General features: G+C 37.6%; 1 protein-coding gene across 1 annotated transcript in view; it reads right to left on the bottom strand.

Annotated features, from left to right (window-relative positions):
* The window catches only part of slc35c2 (solute carrier family 35 member C2), a 6,812-nt gene extending 2,028 nt beyond the window's left edge, over nucleotides 1–4,784 (bottom strand). The window contains exons 1-8 of the mRNA XM_024293992.2: nucleotides 4,653–4,784; nucleotides 3,559–3,768; nucleotides 3,333–3,483; nucleotides 2,325–2,388; nucleotides 2,156–2,228; nucleotides 1,589–1,757; nucleotides 1,432–1,515; nucleotides 1,153–1,328 (exon numbers count right to left, since the gene is read on the bottom strand). Coding sequence (XP_024149760.1) covers nucleotides 1,153–1,328; nucleotides 1,432–1,515; nucleotides 1,589–1,757; nucleotides 2,156–2,228; nucleotides 2,325–2,388; nucleotides 3,333–3,483; nucleotides 3,559–3,669 — 828 coding nt within the window. The 5' untranslated portion in view covers nucleotides 3,670–3,768; nucleotides 4,653–4,784. The remainder of the gene's footprint in view (nucleotides 1–1,152; nucleotides 1,329–1,431; nucleotides 1,516–1,588; nucleotides 1,758–2,155; nucleotides 2,229–2,324; nucleotides 2,389–3,332; nucleotides 3,484–3,558; nucleotides 3,769–4,652) is intronic.
* Between the last annotated feature and the right edge of the window lie 15,081 nt (nucleotides 4,785–19,865).

The raw sequence follows: 19,865 nt of genomic DNA, 5'->3' as shown, positions 1-19,865 counted from the left end.
TCAGTACATAAAGTGGTTCACCTTAAAGTAAATGTTGGAGGTTAGAAACAGTTCACACTTTCTTGATCTTTTACATTCATGCATATTTCTGTGGGGTCAAATCAGCTTAAAGTGACTGAAAATGTCTGACTCTAAAACAAAAATGAAGACAGTTTCAAACTCCAAAGGGCACATTGTAAACTTAAAAACACATTTTGGAGAAGCGTCATTGCTGCTGTTCACCACATCAGAGAAGGCATGACAGACGCCGCCAACAACATCATAACTTCTATCACCAAATATCAATCAAGACTCAGTAGCCAATGGGCTCAAAGCCCCGCCCCCACATACAATTAGGCTCAACTCTCTCAAAAACAGTTTTAACGGAAACTTTAAACTGAGGACTGAGAAGAAAGATGGAGAGAAAAGAAGAAACAAAAGTTTAAATCTTAATAAACATTATTTTTCATTTATAGTTTTTTTTTAATTCAAGGTTCAAATTTACTTTTTTGTGTGTTATTTTTTTCAAGCTTACAATGAGTACTTTTGATTTTAAAACTTTTTTCAAATTATTTTTTTTCTTTTTTTATTTAAATATCTGGTTTATCTTTTATTTTAAAGAGTAATAAAACACTAAATTTAACTTTTTTTGGCTGTTGACTTGTATAAATGGGGCTTTAAAAGTGCGTCTGTTGGTTGTTGCCAAATTTCTGCCAAATTTAAATAAACCTCTTGAAAATGTAGTCCAAAACCATCTGTGTGCTGCCCCCTACAGGTTGAATTGAGGTGTTACGGTTGAATTTTGTGATTGGTCAAACTATTTTGGTCTCACATCATTTCAGAAGTTTCACGTCATGATCTGCAGCTCCAGTAATGAGAACAGTCCTGTTCCCAAGCCCCGCCCCTCTGACTGGATTTTCACATTTCAGCTGTGGGTGGAGTCAGCCTCCAACTGTCCTGTTTGGTTTCCCTTTAAGCTGACTCGGATTTGACCCCACAGAAACACTAATGAATGACGAGGGATGATCGATAATAAAAATTGCCTAAACTCTACCCCCCATTTTCTAAATAAGACTCCCTGAAAGAAATGAAAGGAAACCAGAATTCCCAGGAGTGTTGGAATTCCGAAAGATCTGGAATAAATGGTAAAAGAAATTTTTTTTTCAGAAATACCTTAAAGATTCCTGATATGGACAAAGTGAGGCTGGAGGTTTTGGAGACGAGCAGGAACTCTGAGAATCCCAAACCAAAAGCCAGCAAGCCACCGATGGTCAGCGTGAAGAGGGAGTACAGGAGAGGACGGAGCTCAGTCACTCGGAATAACTTCTCCGACATGCTGAGGTTCAGAGCTGCAGAGAAAACACCAAGAAGAAGCTGACACGTCTGTTGACATCACTTCAGAGTGCGAGAACCTGTGAGCTCCTGATGAAGACGTTCCACAGCTGGACTCACCTTCGTTATACAGAAAGAGAGGAAACAGACCCAGAAACATCAGAGGCTGTAAGTGGTACATGGCATCGATTGGGTTCTGGAGGCCTGAAAGAGACAGAAATGTCAAGTTAGCCCAGAAAAACTGGACTCAAAGAGCCGTTGTTGCTGGCAGACTGACCCAGCTCGGCTTTCTGCATGAGGAGCTGTGTGAGGGTCCAGCGGATTCCTCCGATGAAGGCTGCCAGCAGCACCATGATGAAGCCCTCCATGTTGAACTGGGTCGAGTGGAACGTAAACATAAAGAGCCCGCAGGAGATGAGCAGAACCACCAGGATCAGGAAGGGGTTCTGGATGGACAAAGCAAAGGATGATGAAAAAAGGACTCTTTCTTGTATTTATTTGTGGTAAGTTAACCATGTGACTGAATAGAATTTGACTCGGAACGAGCCCGGCTCGTTCCGAGTCAAATTCTATTCAGTCACAATAATATCACCAAACAGGAATTCTGATCTCACATTTTTTGTAATTTATTGCAGTTGTTTCTGCATTTTATTCTATAAAATTAGATGCAACTTCCTTCTAATCAATGAGTAAAATAGAAAAAAATGACACTGTCAATCACTGATTTTTATATATTTGTACAAAAATAGGAAATCAATATAAAAAAAATGACTACAGAAATGTATAATTATATATGATCTCCCTTTTCCTGCTCTTTCAGACTTTAATTTTGTGGGTCACTCACCGGCTCCTCAAGCTTAAAGATGAGGGAGAAGAAGAGGATGAAGAGCACCGCAGAAGACTTGGTCATGGTGTATCTTTAAAGAACAAAGCACAGAAACGTGATGGACGGTGAAGGTAAATCCTCCCTGTTGGGATGGATCCTTTTTTTTAAGTCAAAGCTGCTAACTCACAAGCTGATGGTGATGAAGAGGAAGCTCCAGTTGGAAAGTCCGATATCCAGCGCTGTCGCCATGGCTGCGGATGAAAACAAAAATGGACGAACTGAGTCGTTTTGAAGGATCAATATCAATCTGTCATTCAGGAAATCACATGAAGCTCCAGGCAGTTTTTCTGTTCCAGAGTGGACAAAAGGGAAACTTATAACAAGCTTGATATTCTCAATAACAACCGAGTGGATCCTGAACGCTAAAGCCTCGTTTCCACTGAGCGGTTAGTTTTCACGAATTGTGTAGACCGTAGACCAATCAGCGGCTGGCTACAGCGACTCCACCCAAACCGACACATTTCCTTTTTCTATGGACCTGCAGCTGATGGAGGCTCCCAGGAGGTACGGGTCGGAACTGTTTAATGAGTCCTTTTTACGATGGAAACGCTCAAAAGAACGGACCGGACCACTCAGTGGAAATGAGGCTTGAGGCTACAGTCACATACAGCTGCCACTGCGTTATGGGGAGGCATTGGCAGTTTCTTAAAGATTAGCTTCTGCTGCCCAATTTTTTTTTAATTGTTGGTGTGATCATGAAATCAGACGGCAGCAGTCTGGCGGGGATGACATCATTACAATATCAGGCAACAGCTGGGTGGACACAGACCGATTTTGCTGAAAAACTGGCATTTAAGCCACAGTGTGGTGGCACTTTGGCAAATGTGACCATAGTCTAACAGACGGGGATGCAAATGAGCATTTTGGAACAGATCCTGTACAGACTGAAGTGGTAATCAGCAGATTGTCTTTGTCTTCTATGAGGTTCATAAATGTGTATCTTCTACAGAGATGACGTTCTTCTGTAAAAATTATGTATGAGCTCCAACATTTGTTTGCAACGTGTATCTTCTAAGTTTTCATTCAGGTCAAAGTATTATCTCTAGTCTGGACTTTGGTCAAACTTTATTGACAATCAGTCCATAAACATGATAAGGGGTGATTATTGATCCTAGAGGAGCCTCCTGTTCCTCACCTGTGGGAGCCACTTTTCTGAAGTAAACCGCCCATTTCAGAACAACGCGGGGTTTCCCGGTCCATAACTGCAAGATGCGCCGCGTCAGCGCCGACAGACAGAAGATGACGACCAGATGGACCAGCGTCATGAAGATCGGATAATGGAAACCCTGAGTGAGAAAGGGATGAAAGTTTATTCAGTCGTGGTTTTAGTGCACGCCGTCTGACGTCTGACTTCCTCTCACCTTCATCAGCCATTTGTTATAGAACGTGATGCCAATAGAGAAAACATAGTAAAGGAGGACCAGCCCAACGGTGCGGGTCGCCCGGCAGACAAACTGAACCGGGCACGCCATTCAGGACCGCCTGGCTCAGCTGCCCAGGACGAGAAATTACAGTCAAGTGGTCGCATCCAATGCAGCTCTGCATCCTCCGCTACATCCCAAAATGCCGCACTGTGGAGTAAAAACAAACAAACAAACAAACAAAAAAAAAACAGATAATTTTAGGAAATAAAAAAAGGCAGTAAACTAAATTAATCCACGAGCTTCTTTGAGAAAAAGACAACGGCAAGAACTGAACCAGAAGTCTGAAGCCACGAGGAATGTCTGCATATCAAGGACAGAAGGGCTTTGCTTTCTCACAAAAGACTTGGTGAAGAATAATAAGCAGTTTTTTATCCCAGAAGTCCTTGTGTTCTTAAAATACGACCAATTCCAGCGAGATAGTTATGTTTGCATCCTAAATCTGGTTGAAACTGCTTTGTTTATACATTCAAACTAATACTGCTCACTTCAGAGTTTTTATATTACTTAAAATATGTATTATTTGTAATAAGATCTAAATCTCAGTGAGTAAACAGAATCTTTTGTGATGAAAGTTGCGGATTTCCTCGCCCATCTCTTGCAAAAACAGAAAAAAGAGGAACCACGTTGTGAAATGTTGACACTAAATGTTAAAAGAAAAAAAGGGAAATATCTGCTTTTCAAAGCTGATTTTATGCTAATGGTCTATCCGCTTTTTTAAAAAAAAGTTTCAAGTGGGTCAGCAGCTGTTTCTAACAGTTCATCTAGGTTTGACATTAAACTAATTTCGACTCATACCCCAATGCCATCAAACTCTCATTTATTTTGCACTTTTCTTTGGTTTTGCCCCACAAGCTAACTGAAAGAATCCCGTTAAAACTAATTTATTACGCGTAACAAAAAGGAAAAAATAAATAACTCATTTGGAAATCGTTCCTACATCAGTTCATCGTTAAATATAGTTTCTAAATATGACAGAACTGAAAAACCATCGAAGAAAGGCGGCCAAATAAAGACTTTTCAAGGTTTTTTACCTTCAGCTGTGTTGCCTAACATTGCCGATACTGATTTCAGCTTCTTCTTCTTGGACTAAATGTTGGTAGAGCAGATACATTGTAACTCCCTGCTGCCACCCACAGGTTAGGATGTGTAAATGCAGATAGAGTTTTAGTTTTTTAATCAATCTTTATTTGTTCAGTCTCTACAAACCAAATCAGAGTAAACCATTGATCAGAAATAGGTGTACTATAAAAAATTCTAAACGAATAAAATAAAAATAAAAAACTGACAGACAAGGGAAGCTTAAAATAAAAAACAAGTTAACAGTTTTTCAATAAATTGTTGCTGTTTTATTTTTCACATTTGAAAGGCTTAAAATATTTCTTTAAAGTAATTTAAAAACATATTTAGCAAAGTAAAGGAGTTTTCAATTGACATATATGAATAAAGTATTTGCACAAACAATGACAAGGTTGATTACATCAACATTAAAACACAGACAAAATCAGTGAAATAAAAAGTAGGAATAATAAAAACTTCAACCCATTTATGAATATCAGACCTTTGTGTGTTTAAGAATATAAAACAGATGTTCTAATGAGAAATAGTACACAAATCAGATTGAAGCTCGAATCTTTTAAAAAATGTTTTGTTAAACGTACAGTTAATTTCTCACAACTTATTGTTTTGCAGATGTAATTTCTCTAGTATCTTTAGAAAAAAGTAGAACACTTGAAGTTTGCTGTAGAGTGTCTAAGTTTAAGCAATGTAAATGTAGATCATGTTTAGGTAGTTTAGTTTAGTATACTAACTCTAAACTCTAACTTAATACGTCTTCAGAGTGAATTGCAACATTTCAAGATCCCAGCGAACATATCAGTGTGGGCCCCATATAGTTTACTTTTAGGATGAATTGGTGAGCCCAAGGGGCCCGTTCCAAGAAGCAGGTTTTGTTGGAACTCTGAGTTTGTGAACTCCAAATTCAGTAAAACTCTGAGTTTTCGGTTTCAGAAAAAGAGATAACTCAAACCCGTGAAAGTGGGCAAAACCAAGCCCGTTTCAAGAAGCGGGTTAAGCGGAACTCAGAATCAATCACTATGGTAACTGAGTCTGTGAACGAAACCTGGAGCATAGACTTAGGTCTGGAGCAGGTTTTCTTCAGGAAACTTAGAGTTCTCTGCGGTCTCCGCCCCTTTTTTAAAGAGAACGATGTTCAAATATGAGTTCCTCATTAACATTTAGAGAACATTCACGTTAGAGACGTCACGTTTTCACCACTCAGAAACCAAAATGACATGTTCATTCATACAGGATCATGTAGAGAGGAGGATGGATTAATCCAGAGGGAATGTTATTTACGTCGGTATAGGATTTTGAGGACACGAGTCGACTGACTGGAGTCTCCCAATTCAGTGATAATATAAATAGTGAGTTTTTCCAGGGACTCGCTATTAAAAAATGCAGTTTTATTTTCCTTAAGTTATGGACAGCACAGCTGGTTGCGTAATGCATGGAATGTATCCACGGAGCTGCGTGATACACTTCCGGTTTCTGGATAGCCTAGCGGTTAAACTCCCGCTCCAACAATCAAGATGTTGCCGGTTCGAGTCCCACCGGGGCGTTATTTGTTTGCTTCTTTTTTTTTTTATCCCAAAACTGTTCAATTCAGGTAAATAAAATATTTTTAAAAAATATACAGGGGCAATAAATGACAAAATAGCAATGTGCGGGGTGTTTGTTTTGGTTTTGGTACTTTTAAAGGGTATTCAAATTGTGCAGTTGGTTGCGTAATGCGTGGAGTGTATACACAAAGCTGTGTGACGTACTTCCGGTTTCCAGTTGGCCTAGCGGGTAAACTCCCGGTCTAATAATCAAGAGGTTGCCGGTTCAAACCCAACTCGAGACTTGTTTGTTTCTTTTTTAATCCCCAAACTGTTCAAGTCAGGTAAATAAAATATTTTTAAAAAATATACAGGGGCAATAAATGACAAAATAGCAATGTGCGGGGTGTTTGTTTTGGTTTTGGTACTTTTAAAGGGTATTCAAATTGTGCAGTTGGTTGCGTAATGCATGGAATCTATCCACGGAGCTGCGTGACGTACTTCCGGTTTCTAGATAGCCTAGCGGTTAAACTCCCGCTCTAACAATCAAGAGGTTGCCGGTTCAAGCCCCACTGGGGCCTTATTTGTTTGTTTGGTTTTTTTTTAATCCCCAAACTGTTCAAGTCAGGTAAATAAAATATTTTTAAAAAATATACAGGGGCAATAAATGACAAAATAGCAATGTGCGGGGTGTTTGTTTTGGTTTTGGTACTTTTAAAGGGTATTCAAATTGTGCAGTTGGTTGCGTAATGCATGGAGTCTATACACAAAGCTGTGTGACGTACTTCCGGTTTCCAGTTGGCCTAGCGGGTAAACTCCCGGTCTAATAATCAAGAGGTTGCCAGTTCAAACCCAACTCGAGACTTGTTTGTTTCTTTTTTAATCCCCAAACTGTTCAATTCAGGCAAATAAAATATTTTTAAAAAATATACAGGGGCAATAAATGACAAAATAGCAATGTGCGGGGTGTTTGTTTTGATTTTGGTACTTTTAAAGGATATTCAAATTGTGCAGTTGGTTGCATAATCCACACACTACTAGTGAGACTTAAATCCAGACAAGATTTGAGGAAGCTGATTCAGGCTCTATCATCTGCAGAAGTGACTGTGTGACAGTCTTCTGTTCAATTAGAAATTCTGTTGCAAGATTCTGAGCAGCAATACAAAGAAGTCCCGCTAGATGGCAGCAAAGTTGTTTGAATCCCTGCAGACTTTAAAGCAGTTTTTCAAATCTTCTTTAAAGACTTTAGTGGCTTTTAAAATCATATAACGGTAAATCCAAAGGCAAAATTGATTTTTTTTCACATGGAATTTATTTTTTGCATGCTCTTAACTTGTTTATGATTTATGGCAAGAATTATAGTCCCACCTCCAAACCCATCCATCTTTAGAACCAGCTGAGTCGATTTTGGGGGTCATGGGGCCACTGGAGCAAACCCAGCAACTGTTTGGCAAAGGCTGAATACCTCTGAACAGGTCACCTGTCTGTTGCAAGGCCACACACTCACATGCACATCTAAACAATTTAATTCAGTTTTGTTTATAAACCCCAATGACACAACACAGTTGTTTCAACTAATTATACAAAAACATAAAATCAGTCATAAAATATAAACAATATTAGATTGCTAAACTAAACCAAACAGACTAATTTAAACTGGGCCTCCCTGACCTAGACCCTCCTTCTCAGTAAGGAAATAAATCCTTTAAAATACATGATTCTGGAAAAAAAAATGAAGAAACCTCAGGGATGTCCACATGAAGGAGGGATCCTCTCCCAGGACAGACAGGCAATATACCAGGACTTGTAAAGAAGAATGATCTAATCTAACTCTACAATACATGTTTGAATAGTGTAACAGATGGGCTTCATCCAGATGGAACTGGAGGCGAGGTGAGAATTTAGAGTTACCAGTTAACCTATGAAGCATGTTTTTCAACTGTAGGAGGAAGTTCACAAACACATGAGGAGAACATGCAAACTCCACACAGAAAGATCTCAGCTAGGATTCAAACCAGGACCTTCTCATTATGAGGCAAGAGCGATAACCATCATGCCACCGTGACGCCAACTCCTTAACATTTTACATAAAAAACTCAATGGATTTTGCCCAATTTATTGAATAATGAATAATTTTGCTTTTAAGTAGATGCTAATTTAGTGTAATCTTGGAGCTGAATCGGTTTGATATTTGCATCACTAGCCTTTTATGAACTATCCATTATAAGTTAAAGTTCATTGTCTTTACTAATTTGAACTTCAGCCATATTTTGTGGTATTACATGGTTTCTGTGGGTGATAGTGAACTAAAAAAGGACAATTAAATCAGAAACATGACTAAAAAAGGATTTCTTGTGAGCCTCTCTTTAAAACACATTAAAGTTGAAGAAAAAATACATTTTTGCATATTATGAATATGTTTTGTCATATTTATATATGGCATTTCCAATGATAATGTTAGTGTGAATGCTGTAAGCTGAATGTGGCTGCTGAAGATAATAGAGCTGATGGGTGAAAACGCTGAAACTGATAGCTAGCTAAAAATGCAGAAGCTGATAGCTGAAAATGCTGTAGCCTAATGCGTGCTAAAATACTAGCTAAATGCAAAATTAGCCTAAAAAAACCTGGAAAAATGTCAAATTTTGCCCAAACAGCTAACATTTTGTTATAATAGCTAAACACTCAATTAGCCCAAAAAACTGGAAAAATTAAAAAAAATTTAAAACAGCTAACATATTGTTAAAATATTTGCTAAACACTAAATTAGCCTAAAAACCAGAAACATTTCTAATTTTGCCGAAACTGCTAACATAATGCTAAATATTAGCTCAACTCCAAATTCCCCTATAAAAACTGGAAAAAAATTCTAATTTTTCCAAAACAGTTAGCGTGAAGCTAAAATGTTACCTGAAATCCAAATTATCCTAAAAAAATGTTGAATTTTGTCAATATTTCAGCATAATGTTTAAATATTAGCGATACTCAAAATTAGCCTAAAAAATGTCTAAATTAGTCAAAAACAGCTAGCATGTTGTTTAATTAAAAACTACACTCCAAATTAGCCTAAAAACCCCAGTAGTTGCTGAACATTTTAAAGTTTGAATAGTGTGTTGTTGAAAGTATGCAGAAGTTTCAAAATGCACAAAGTTTTGGAAATATTTGAGCAATTTTTCATTTATTTCCCATGGGGCATATTGTGCTCGATGTATTAAAAACTCTAAAGTTTATAAATACCAAAAGTACAAGCAGAAATGTCTTGAGCGAGCTGAACGTTTTGATTCCAAGATTGCACACATTGTTAAAAGCGTGATTCAGTTTTTACGCGCCCAAAAAGGCGCAGGAGAATCACATTCATCCAGCATTCTCACAATAATCACATCCTGAACATGTTTGATCTATTATGGACAAGAATCAGCAACACTTTCAGATCATACTTTTAAGACTCATTGTCTTCCTTGAAGCTCATTGTGTGAATTTCACCTGGACTTCATGTGCTGCCCAGACTGGAGCTTTTTCCTGTGGTTTCTCCTGAAACAGGAGCACAAAAAGGGCAGACTTTGGAAACGCATCGGAGGGCTGACGTTTGACAGAGTCGCTGCATCTGCCTGTCAGGACGACAGCTGCTGGTTCAAACCCAGACACAGTAGGGCACACGCCGCTTATTCATGTATGGAAATCAGATGAGGACCGTGACGGTGCAGTTACCTCCACACCCTCCCAGTCCCCCCTTCTCCACCCACCGCACACTTTGTGCTCCAGGTCCTGTGGGGATTCACCCCTCTTTGACCCCCTAGACGCCCTCCTCCCCATCAGAACTGGAGGTGTGTCTCCATGTCTCCTGAGAATACTTTCACCATCCATCATTTCTTCTCCTTCCCTTTGTTCGGCTCTCACCCCTCGTTTCTTTTTACAGCTAATGCAGCAGAGATGAAGACTGAAGGCAGAAATCAGCTTGAAATCAATATGGAACGTTACCCAAACTAACGGTAGTGGCGCTCTGACAGAAGGCAGACGCAGCCACTCTGCGCCGACAGCAGGACGGCACGCACGGCAGTGCCACGGCTTACTCAGCTCAGGAGGAACTGAGGGGGGCAGAGGGAGTCACGAGTCTGCATCAAACCCCACACACTGCGAAAGTAGGTCAACGGGAGCAAAATCCTGCTCTGATGGTGTGTGGCCTCACAATCCTCTGTCATTGGTGTGATCCTGCGTCCCTCCAGCAGAACCAGTCTGGATCTCAGAGCATCCTCAAGGCCCTGCACAGAAGTGGGTCACATCACCCCTCCAAAATGATCCTGTCGTCATTTTCCTTTCATGTTCTGGCTGCTTGGTGGCGTACCGGAGGGCCCGGCGTTCTCGCCTCCCTGTTGGCTCCCATGAAAATATGACTAAGAATGAAATGAATGCAGCTCAAATGAGATTTCTGAGCATACAATACTGATCCCTAAATGTGCTTCTATTCTTCATTTTAGTCCGGATTTTATTTAGAACATTTTTCAGGTCATTCCTGAACATCCAAGACTTGTCATCCAAAAATCCTCCCTGAATCAAACAAGTTTAAAACAAAGAAAAATTCACTTTATTTTTCCAAAAATTCTGATAATTTAAACATATTTATCTAATTTTTGGAGACTTTCCCGAATCAAAGGCAAACAAACAAACAAAAAAGCAATCTGGTAATTGAAAAAGACTGGAGGCGCCAACTGATAAAAGTTTTTGGATCTCCGATCAGTTTTTGACACGAATCAAACTGAAAGTCTGACCCCACTGACTGTACAGGAAAAGCTTTGCTCTCCCACTTCTGTGTCACAGTTTACCAAAAGCTCCCAGCAGTGTCACTTTTTCAAATGGTTTAGCTCTTTGCACTTATGTTTCAGTCTCTTTCATGGGATTCATCATAAAATACATTTTAATATAATCAGCAGCAAAAAGCAACAAATGAAGCAATCATTGAATCCCTTTTGTCATTCCGTCGATGAAAGACTGCCAGTGTTTTTTTTTCTTTTTTTGCGTGATGACCTATATAAAATGCTTTATCAGCACTGAGCTTCTTCTCTTTGTTTTCCTTCGTCACGCTCCTCCTCAGTTCTTTCACTGACAGACTGAAGCAGAGGTCTGCAGAGCGCGATAGCACTGTCTGGTCCTGGGGATTTGGCTCATTCTTACACTTTTTACCCTGGTTTCCATACAGCGTGCTGCTATAATATGAGCAACGTTTGCTTTAAAATGACTGAAATAGGTTTTTTTTTTCATTTTATGTGAAATCAAATCTGCTAAATCAATAAATCACAAAACCTTCTGACACAATAAAACTTTTAAAACAAAAACCTTGAGAACGAAAGCAAAGTGTCAGTCAGAAAGGGTTACAAAGACATTTCTGCAGCTTTGGGACTCCACTGTAGTGCAAGAAGAGCCATCATCTACAAATGGAAAAAACATCAAGCAGAAATGCTGGAAACCACCAAAAAAAAGAAAGAGGAAAAAACGCAAGAATAGAGCAGATATCATCTTGAGAGGTTGTGTGAAGCAGAGCATGTTTAATTCAGAGTTCATAATTCAACAGTCAGCCAGAAACCAGACAAAACCTGATCAGTTCATGGAGAAAAACACTGCTGGAAAGATAATGTTGCAAAGATCCATCCTGAATTTGACTGAAACATCTGGATCATCCTCACAACATTTGAAAAGAATTCTGAGAACTGAAAAGGAATTTCCTAGTGCATACGGAGTAAAACGAAGAGTCAAACATGGTGGTGGTGGTGTCATTGTGTGGGATACATTTTCTTTAATCATTAATAACCTCTAGAAAAATTTGATTCTGCTATATCCAAACAGGTTTAAGGATCAAGGAATGGATCAAAATGAAACTTCTGATCAAAGTTTGGATCTTTAAAATTCTGCTTTGATCGTTTTAAATTAACTAACTTTTTTATATAGCACTTTACAACTCCTTTCAGTGTACCAACGTGCTTCACAATAAAACAAAGAAGAAGAAAAAATAGGCAAACTAAAAACAAAATTAAAAAAACAGCATAAAATAACAAAAGCAAAAAAATACATTAGGGGTGTCAAACTCAGTCGCACAAGGGGCCAAAATCCAAAAAAATACCTTAGGTCACAGGCTGAATAAGATAACACACTAGAATTACATTTCTAAAACTTCAAAACTGTAAATTTTAACATAATTATGAACTAGATATATAGCATTACCTGTGATAATGCTAGGAATGCTGCAAACTGAATTTGGCCGCTGAAGATGCTAGTTCTGATAGCTGAAGATGCTGAAATTACTAGCTGAAAACACTCAAGTTAATAGCTGAAAACGCTGAAGCTGATAGCCAGCTAAAATATTAGCTGAATGCAAAATTAGCCTAAAACAACTAAAAAAAAAAAAAAAAATCTTAGCTTAGCTTAGCCAAACCAGCTAGCATGTAGATCATTGACTGTATATAAAAATATTTTTACAGTCGATGTAGATGAAAAAATCCTAAAAACTAAAAAAAGCCAAAATTCGCCAAAACATGTAAATAACAGCCTAACTCCACGACAGCCTAAATAGACTTAAAAAGAAAAGCCTAAATTAGCTGAAAACAGCTAGTATGTAGCTGAAATACGACCAAGACTTCAAAACAGTCTAAAATATATTTTTAAATGCCATAATAGTCAAAAAGGTTAGTAGAATGGCCAAATTTAAAAACTTTAAAACCGTAACTTTTTAACATAATTATGAATAAAAACAGACAGGAAATATTATTCCAGAATAAATCAGCTTAAACAACTTTCAATATTTTACTCTCCATAAAAATATATTTTGTCTAAATTATACAAGTTAAGGGCAAGATAACCTCGAGCCATCAATAACAATAAAATAAAATGTTCTGGAGGGCCAGGTCCAGCCCCCGGGTCTTGACTTTGACACATGAGAAATACATAAAGGATAAGAATACAATAAAACAAGTAAAATAAATGCCACCAACTACTGAACGTTGAAAGCTATCAAAGGTAGGTTTTTAAAACATTTAAGACTATTTTAAACATTAAAATCTGAAAATGTGTTTCAATGAACACAATTAAATTGCTCTCAGACAGTCAACACACTCGTGATCAGAGCAATGTCTGATTTTGGTGAACAATTACTTTTTTATGTCAGTTCAGGCAAAATATTTTTCCTTAACACAAGTTAAGATTTTTCAGATATCAGAATATGTTGCATTATAAAGTAAATTTGACTGCTGGCCTGTGAGATAAATATAGAAAAGGAAACATTTTGGAAAAAGCTTTTGCACAGAATTGTATGATTATTTTTTTTAATATGCACATTTGTGAAGATATAGATACACATTTTTGTATTTGATTGTGCAGTTTTATCTACTTTTGACTTCATTTAACCCTTTAATATCAGAGCTGTAGTGTTTATGTTCTTTGATTTACTGGAACTTTTCAATCGTGAACACGATCAACGTAATTCCAGTAGATTTTGAAGGAGAAAAGCGGCTCGACGAGCGTCACTGACGACACCTCAGGTGTTTAAGGGTTAAGCTTTATTATAACTTTTAGGTATTTTTATCCAAATTGTTGAAAAGTGCTATATAAATAAACTCAAAATAAAAAACATGATATCAGTAATTAAATTCAGTCTATATTTTTATTATGAAGTTTTACACCAGCAAAAAAGCCTCAGTTTTATACTTTTGCTCACTTTTGTATAATTAAATTTTTCTTTAATACATCTGCAAAATAAAATTACAAGAAAATATGTATTTTTTAAGCCGTTCCAGACAGCCTGCAAAGCAAAAGGTTAAGTCTGTGTTTTTTCATATAAGTAATTTTGTAAGGTTGCTTCTAATGGGTTTAGTTACCATGGAAACCAGTTGTTGCCCTGAGATCTGTGACCTTTGTGTCAGGAAACCTTACGTATCATGATAGATCACATGTGGACACAATAACAGCTCTGACCAGATTAGATTTCCATAAATGTTGTAATTAACTTAGAGAACGTTAATCTTTGTTGGGTGATCGGGCTGTCTAAACTCTTACAGCTTTGACCGGAGCTTCTGGAGCGTCATAGCAATGTGGCAGAAATCCATCAGACCCTAATTTTCTGTATCTGGTGCGAATGTTTGTTTTGGTTTGTTCAATAACAGAATAAAAAGAAAGACTAACAAGCCTTTAGCATGCCTGTATTTGACTCTAACAGCCAGAAGTAGCTGAATGATTAGGCAATATTGTTTCTTCCAAAATATAAATGCACATTTAAAGCATCTTGCAGATATAAACTGTCCAAAAAAGTAAATTTTGAAAAAAGTACTCATAATAAAAGTCATTTACAAATTCTGATTGAACACAACTTTTTCCTGGAGTCAGCAAAAAATGATTTCCCAGTTGCTGAGAGATCTCTGTTTACAATTTCTCCTGCTAGCTTACACCTCTTCACAACCCCAACCTAACATTAGCAGTGCAACAAAAATGGCGAGCAATACTGGAGCTATTAAGCCAGATGTCAACTCAGACGACAAAAACAAAAACTTGATCCAGTCGCCCACAAGTGGATGGATCAGAATGAACATTTGTCCAATGGCGTTTTTTTCTGCTCCTGATTCACAACAATATGACTAAAGACATGCATAATTTTCATTGGAGTGGTTCTTTAAAGAAACACCTTTTTGTTTTTTGCATCAAAAGCTCTGAAAAAGATTTGATGGCTACAAGTGAATGCATCTGAATGGAGCGGAGCATGAAACCCGTATTCTCAACATAACATATGCAATTTTTTTGTTGCCTTTGTTCTAAAAACTACAAATTTGAATGAGCTTACATTCTTTTCACACTCAAGAGTGGAGCTCTTCTGAGTAAAGTGAGAGTTCTGAGTTCTGACCCATAACCCTGAGCAGCAGGAACCTGTCCAAAAATGACAGGAGAGTGTATCAGCATTAAATCTCACTGAACTTTGTAACTGGTGTCACCCTTCAAACTGAATCCCATTTGATCAAACAAAATGATTCTTTGGTTCTTTGTTGAACATCATGTATGTATTTAGACAGACATGAAGTCCCAATCTCTGCTTAATCTCTGGTTACTCAGCTCCGTGCACCAGCACCGGGTCATTATCTTTCTTTCATTATTCATTTTCACGCAATCCATAATTCATGCCTTGCTCGAACGCTTCTATATGCAGACAGCTGAGTCTCTGCAGGGTTTCAATGCGGCTGCAGAAACGCACGTGCCACACTCCATGTCCTAGATTAGGAGGAACCTAAAGGGGGTGGGGGGTAACATGGAAGAAAGGGGCTGGAGGCTGAAGAATGACTGATGAGTGTGCTGGTAATAAATGTGTCAAAAACAGCAAGCTAAGAGTCAGTTTATGTTCACCTATGCTGAAATATTGTTGCAAAAAAAACAAAAATAAAAAAACAAACAAAACCACAAAAAACTGAACCATAAATTGAAATAAAAAACAGAGACCTCTGCTGGACAGAATAAAAACGACTCAAAGGTTTTCTGTCTGTTTTTAAAACAGCATCGTATGAGTTCATCTTCTTTAATACTGCACCAAAGCAGTCAGTATCAGATTTTAGAAATCTACCTGAACCTTAATAAAGAGAAAAAGTTCTTCTTAAAATCTCCGAGCTAAAACAAAAGTGCAGCTTCAGCATGAATTCAGAGCAGCATTTCTGCAGGCAGGTTTCCTCCACCACATTAGTCCTCTCATTTTCACTCATTGGTGTGGGATTATTAGGGAAACATCTGCTGTTTTTATTATGACTGCGTGAAAGAAAATCATTCTAACTTAAACAAAAAAAGGTCCTTCGATTATTTTACATCCAAAACGAAAGACAGATTGTCATCTATGCCAACATTTAAGGCAAAAACTGAACCAAGTAGCAGCTTTTTTCATACAGAACCTGTTAAATTAATGGAATATTTTACATAGTTTTCAAGACTTGATTGTGCTGCTCACGAGGAGTTTGATGTTCCTGCATCATAAGATACTTTTCAAGTTCAAGTTTAAAAAGAATTATTTCAGACGTGTATGTAGAGCAGCAAAATAAGACAGAAGTACAGTATATAAACAGTAAAAATCCAAAAGGGAGTGAGAAGAAGATTTTCATATGAATTCTTACCCCATATACCATTTTTTTCAAACAATATTTTTATTCTGCTCCTGAATCACAAAGATTTAAATAAATTCTGAGAAATGCGGTTTTGAGCTCACTCTCTTTATATATATATCCTTCATTGTCTGGAAAATATTAAAAACATTATTTTCATTTGAGTGGGTCTTTAAATGTCACTGAAGGCTTCAAGACTGATGTGAAAAAGTTGCTAAACAAATGAAAGAGAAGCTAATCCAATATAAAAAATGGATCATTTGTTTTTTCTGAGAAAAGAATGGTTTTATGATGTATGATTTATAAAAAGAGTTTCTTTCCTGAGACAAAAAGGAAGAAGAGGGAGAAGTTGAAGAGACTTGATCTTAAAAACAGCAGGACTCTGAATGCTCTCTTCCTTTATATCAAATGCTAATTTTGCCTAATTTTTGCTAATTTTACACAAGCTCAGCAGCCATTTATCATTATGCCTTAGTTCCCTTGAGCAAAGCCTCTTTTAGCCTCCTTTTTTATCTCTGCAAAACCAAATGAAGACATTTTCACGGCACCACGATGTTTTAAAGCAGCAGTTTTGCTCGTTTCTCCCAGAGGTGTGAGTTTAGTGCAGTGATGTGGAAGTTTCTGGTAAGTGTGCCAAGCACATTACGTTTTCAGCATTTGCTAATGGCAGCGAAGTTATGTGACCTGCTTTCTCGAGCTACATCCAAATTAAATGAAGCAGCACTTTCACAAGACAAACAGTGACAAAAACTTTAAGAATATTTAAAATCCTGCACAGAATGTGAGAAATGAAAGCTTAATGTGGGTATGAGTGGCAATGTTTGTTGGATTTTCTCTGGATTTCACCTCAGATTTTCATTTAAAACCCCTTTTTAAAATACAAAAAAGCACAATTACTTTATTTACTCAGAATTTAACATTTGGAAAATTAAATGATCAGAAAACTGAGACTTTAATTATATTTTGACAGAAAAAAAAAACATGTTGGAGAAAAAGGACAATTCTACAGGAAATAAAAATAATAGTGCTCCTGAAAACTGAAATTCTACCTATTACCTCAAAGAAAACATACTTTCTTGCAGCCCAACTGCAAAATGTATTTTGAGCTTTTTTTGGCTTGCTGGCAGTAGGAAAGATTGAATCTGAATGTATACTTTTGAATGACAAAAATCACCATCAAACGTGGGAAAAACTACTAGAAAACAAAGAGAGAGGTCCTCAGGAGGAAGCGGAGCATGCAGGAGAAGTCACAGCCAACTGCAAATCAAAAACACAGGAACCAACAATAAAACAAACTGACAATTCAGTTTCTGATGTTTTTCGCAAATAAATTAAATGACATTCTGACTATGATTTGTTGGCTTTGCATTTGTTTCTGATTTTGGGGTGTGATCGATTGTAGGGTAGACAAAAGCTGATTATCACAGAGGTTGGTCGCGAGGGTTCATATTTTAAAAGAAAGTCACATAAATAAGAAGGCACGAAACGCACAGGGAGCCAATGTAGCATTTCAGTGTTGCATGGATTCTCTAAAGGAGAAATTCGAACAAAAATGTTCAGATCATGAACATTGTAAACATTGTTCTGCTTCTCCTGGAGGACGTTTTGGCACCTTACTCCAGAAGAAGAGGAAAATATGAGCAAAAAAACAATGTTTTAGATGACAAATGCTTACTTAAGAAAATATTTCCTTAAAAGAGGTTGGAAAATTCATGCTTGGTGAATTAATAAAGAAGTTCATTTTGTAAAGAATGTATGTTTAGGTCGACCGAGTGTTAGCATTAGCCATCCTTTGGGGAATTCTATTAAACGTTAGCATCAAGTTAGCTGACTTTAGCTTTATGTGCTAAATCGATTTATATTTTTATGAATTGATTATTGATCTGTTAAGCTTAAATAGATTCAAATAGATAAATCAATTTTATCAACCAGACCTAGTATCTATACTAGAAGATTTCTAACCGTAACCCTTACCCTAACCATAACTGTAACCCGGTTCCGGTGTTTTTCTAGGGGAAGAGCGTGAACTTTGATCGGTCGAGGACTTCCGGCTAATGATGCTCCTGCGTCGTGTTGGGGCCATGTTCCTCTTGAGAGAACCTTCACCTTTTTTCTTCCACTTTTGCACTTTTCACTAATGTGATTCAAAAATTATTGCATGAAGAAGTTAAACTCCTGTTAACTGCAAGTAGAGTGGTATTGTTGGGGTCTGTAGACCTCACAGTGACAGACTGGAGTTGTGCCATAGTGACATTGATAGTTGTGATATAGAGAGAATCAGGACAAAAGATCCAGGCACATGCAGGCCTGACCTGTGACCCAGAGTGTCTAGCTGCACCCATCCGCTCCCTCCATCCTGCCAGCCCTTCCTCCTCCTCCCTTCATCCTTCATCCAACCATTTCCCCTTGAGGGATTTTAGCTTCTCCGTATGGAAGTGTGGATCAGCAGCTGGCTGCCTACAAAAAGAGCAAAAAGTGGAGGTGATGGAGACTGATAAGTAAGAAGGGGAGGGAAGCCTAAAAACAGAAAATTGATCGTCTTTGAGTGTATCTTAACCTTTGCCCCAAATTAGCATTATTTTTAGATTGATTTCTATTTTTTGGAGTTAATTTGATGCAAAATAATTTATTTACCACAGCTTTTAGTCTTTGAATTGTTTACTGCCACAGACGAGACATTAACTTTATAATTATCTCATGTAAAACTCAATTTAAAACTTAAACATATCTCCTAGACCTTTTTTTTCAGTTTCTAAAAATATAAATGGGAAAAAGATGAAGTCTACAAAGTCTTTGTCTCTGGTCTCACTGTTTTTTTTATCTTTCTGATAATAAACTAAAGCAGAGGAAAACACAGCCGACTCTTTGCTGTCTGTTTGCGTCTGCTGTCGGAGCTGTCCCAAAGGGAACCTGCTGCTAAACGGTTAAATCACCATCTGTCTCAACATCACGATCACCTGACCTCAAACTGCTGCCTTGACCTTTACCCCTCCACCCCCACACGTGCCTCTGAACCGTTACCTTGCACAGTCAGTGGTGTGTCGAACACATCACTACATTAATTGGACACAAACTGTGAGACAACAGAACCTGAGGTCCTACAACAGATTTCTATGTGATCTATTGGACTGTCACATTCAACAGAGTAAATGTAGTCTGATGTAAGATGACAATAGAAATCTGTTCAAAGTTAAACCATTTCTTAAAATGTAATAATGTCTCCTAAATGAACTGTTTTATTTGGGTTTTTGATTTTTATTGGTGGCATAAATCAGTAAGAACACTGGAGACTGAATTTACCCGCTGCAAGTAAAGTAAGTAACTAAGTAAGTAAATCTTTATTTATATAGCACTTTTCCAAGAGGGTAACTCACAAAGTGCTTCACAAAAGGTATAATATACAACAAGACAAATCAATAAAAACAATACATATTAAATAAATACAGGAAAATGGGATTACATCAGGGATCAGCTCTGAGCCCCTTCCTGTTTGCAATGGTGATGGACAGACTGACGGATGAGGTTAGACAGGAATCAC

This window comes from Oryzias melastigma, linkage group LG7, assembly GCF_002922805.2.
Source record: "Oryzias melastigma strain HK-1 linkage group LG7, ASM292280v2, whole genome shotgun sequence".
NCBI classification, from domain to species: domain Eukaryota; kingdom Metazoa; phylum Chordata; class Actinopteri; order Beloniformes; family Adrianichthyidae; genus Oryzias; species Oryzias melastigma.
This window is presented reverse-complemented; position numbering and strand designations above follow the sequence as displayed.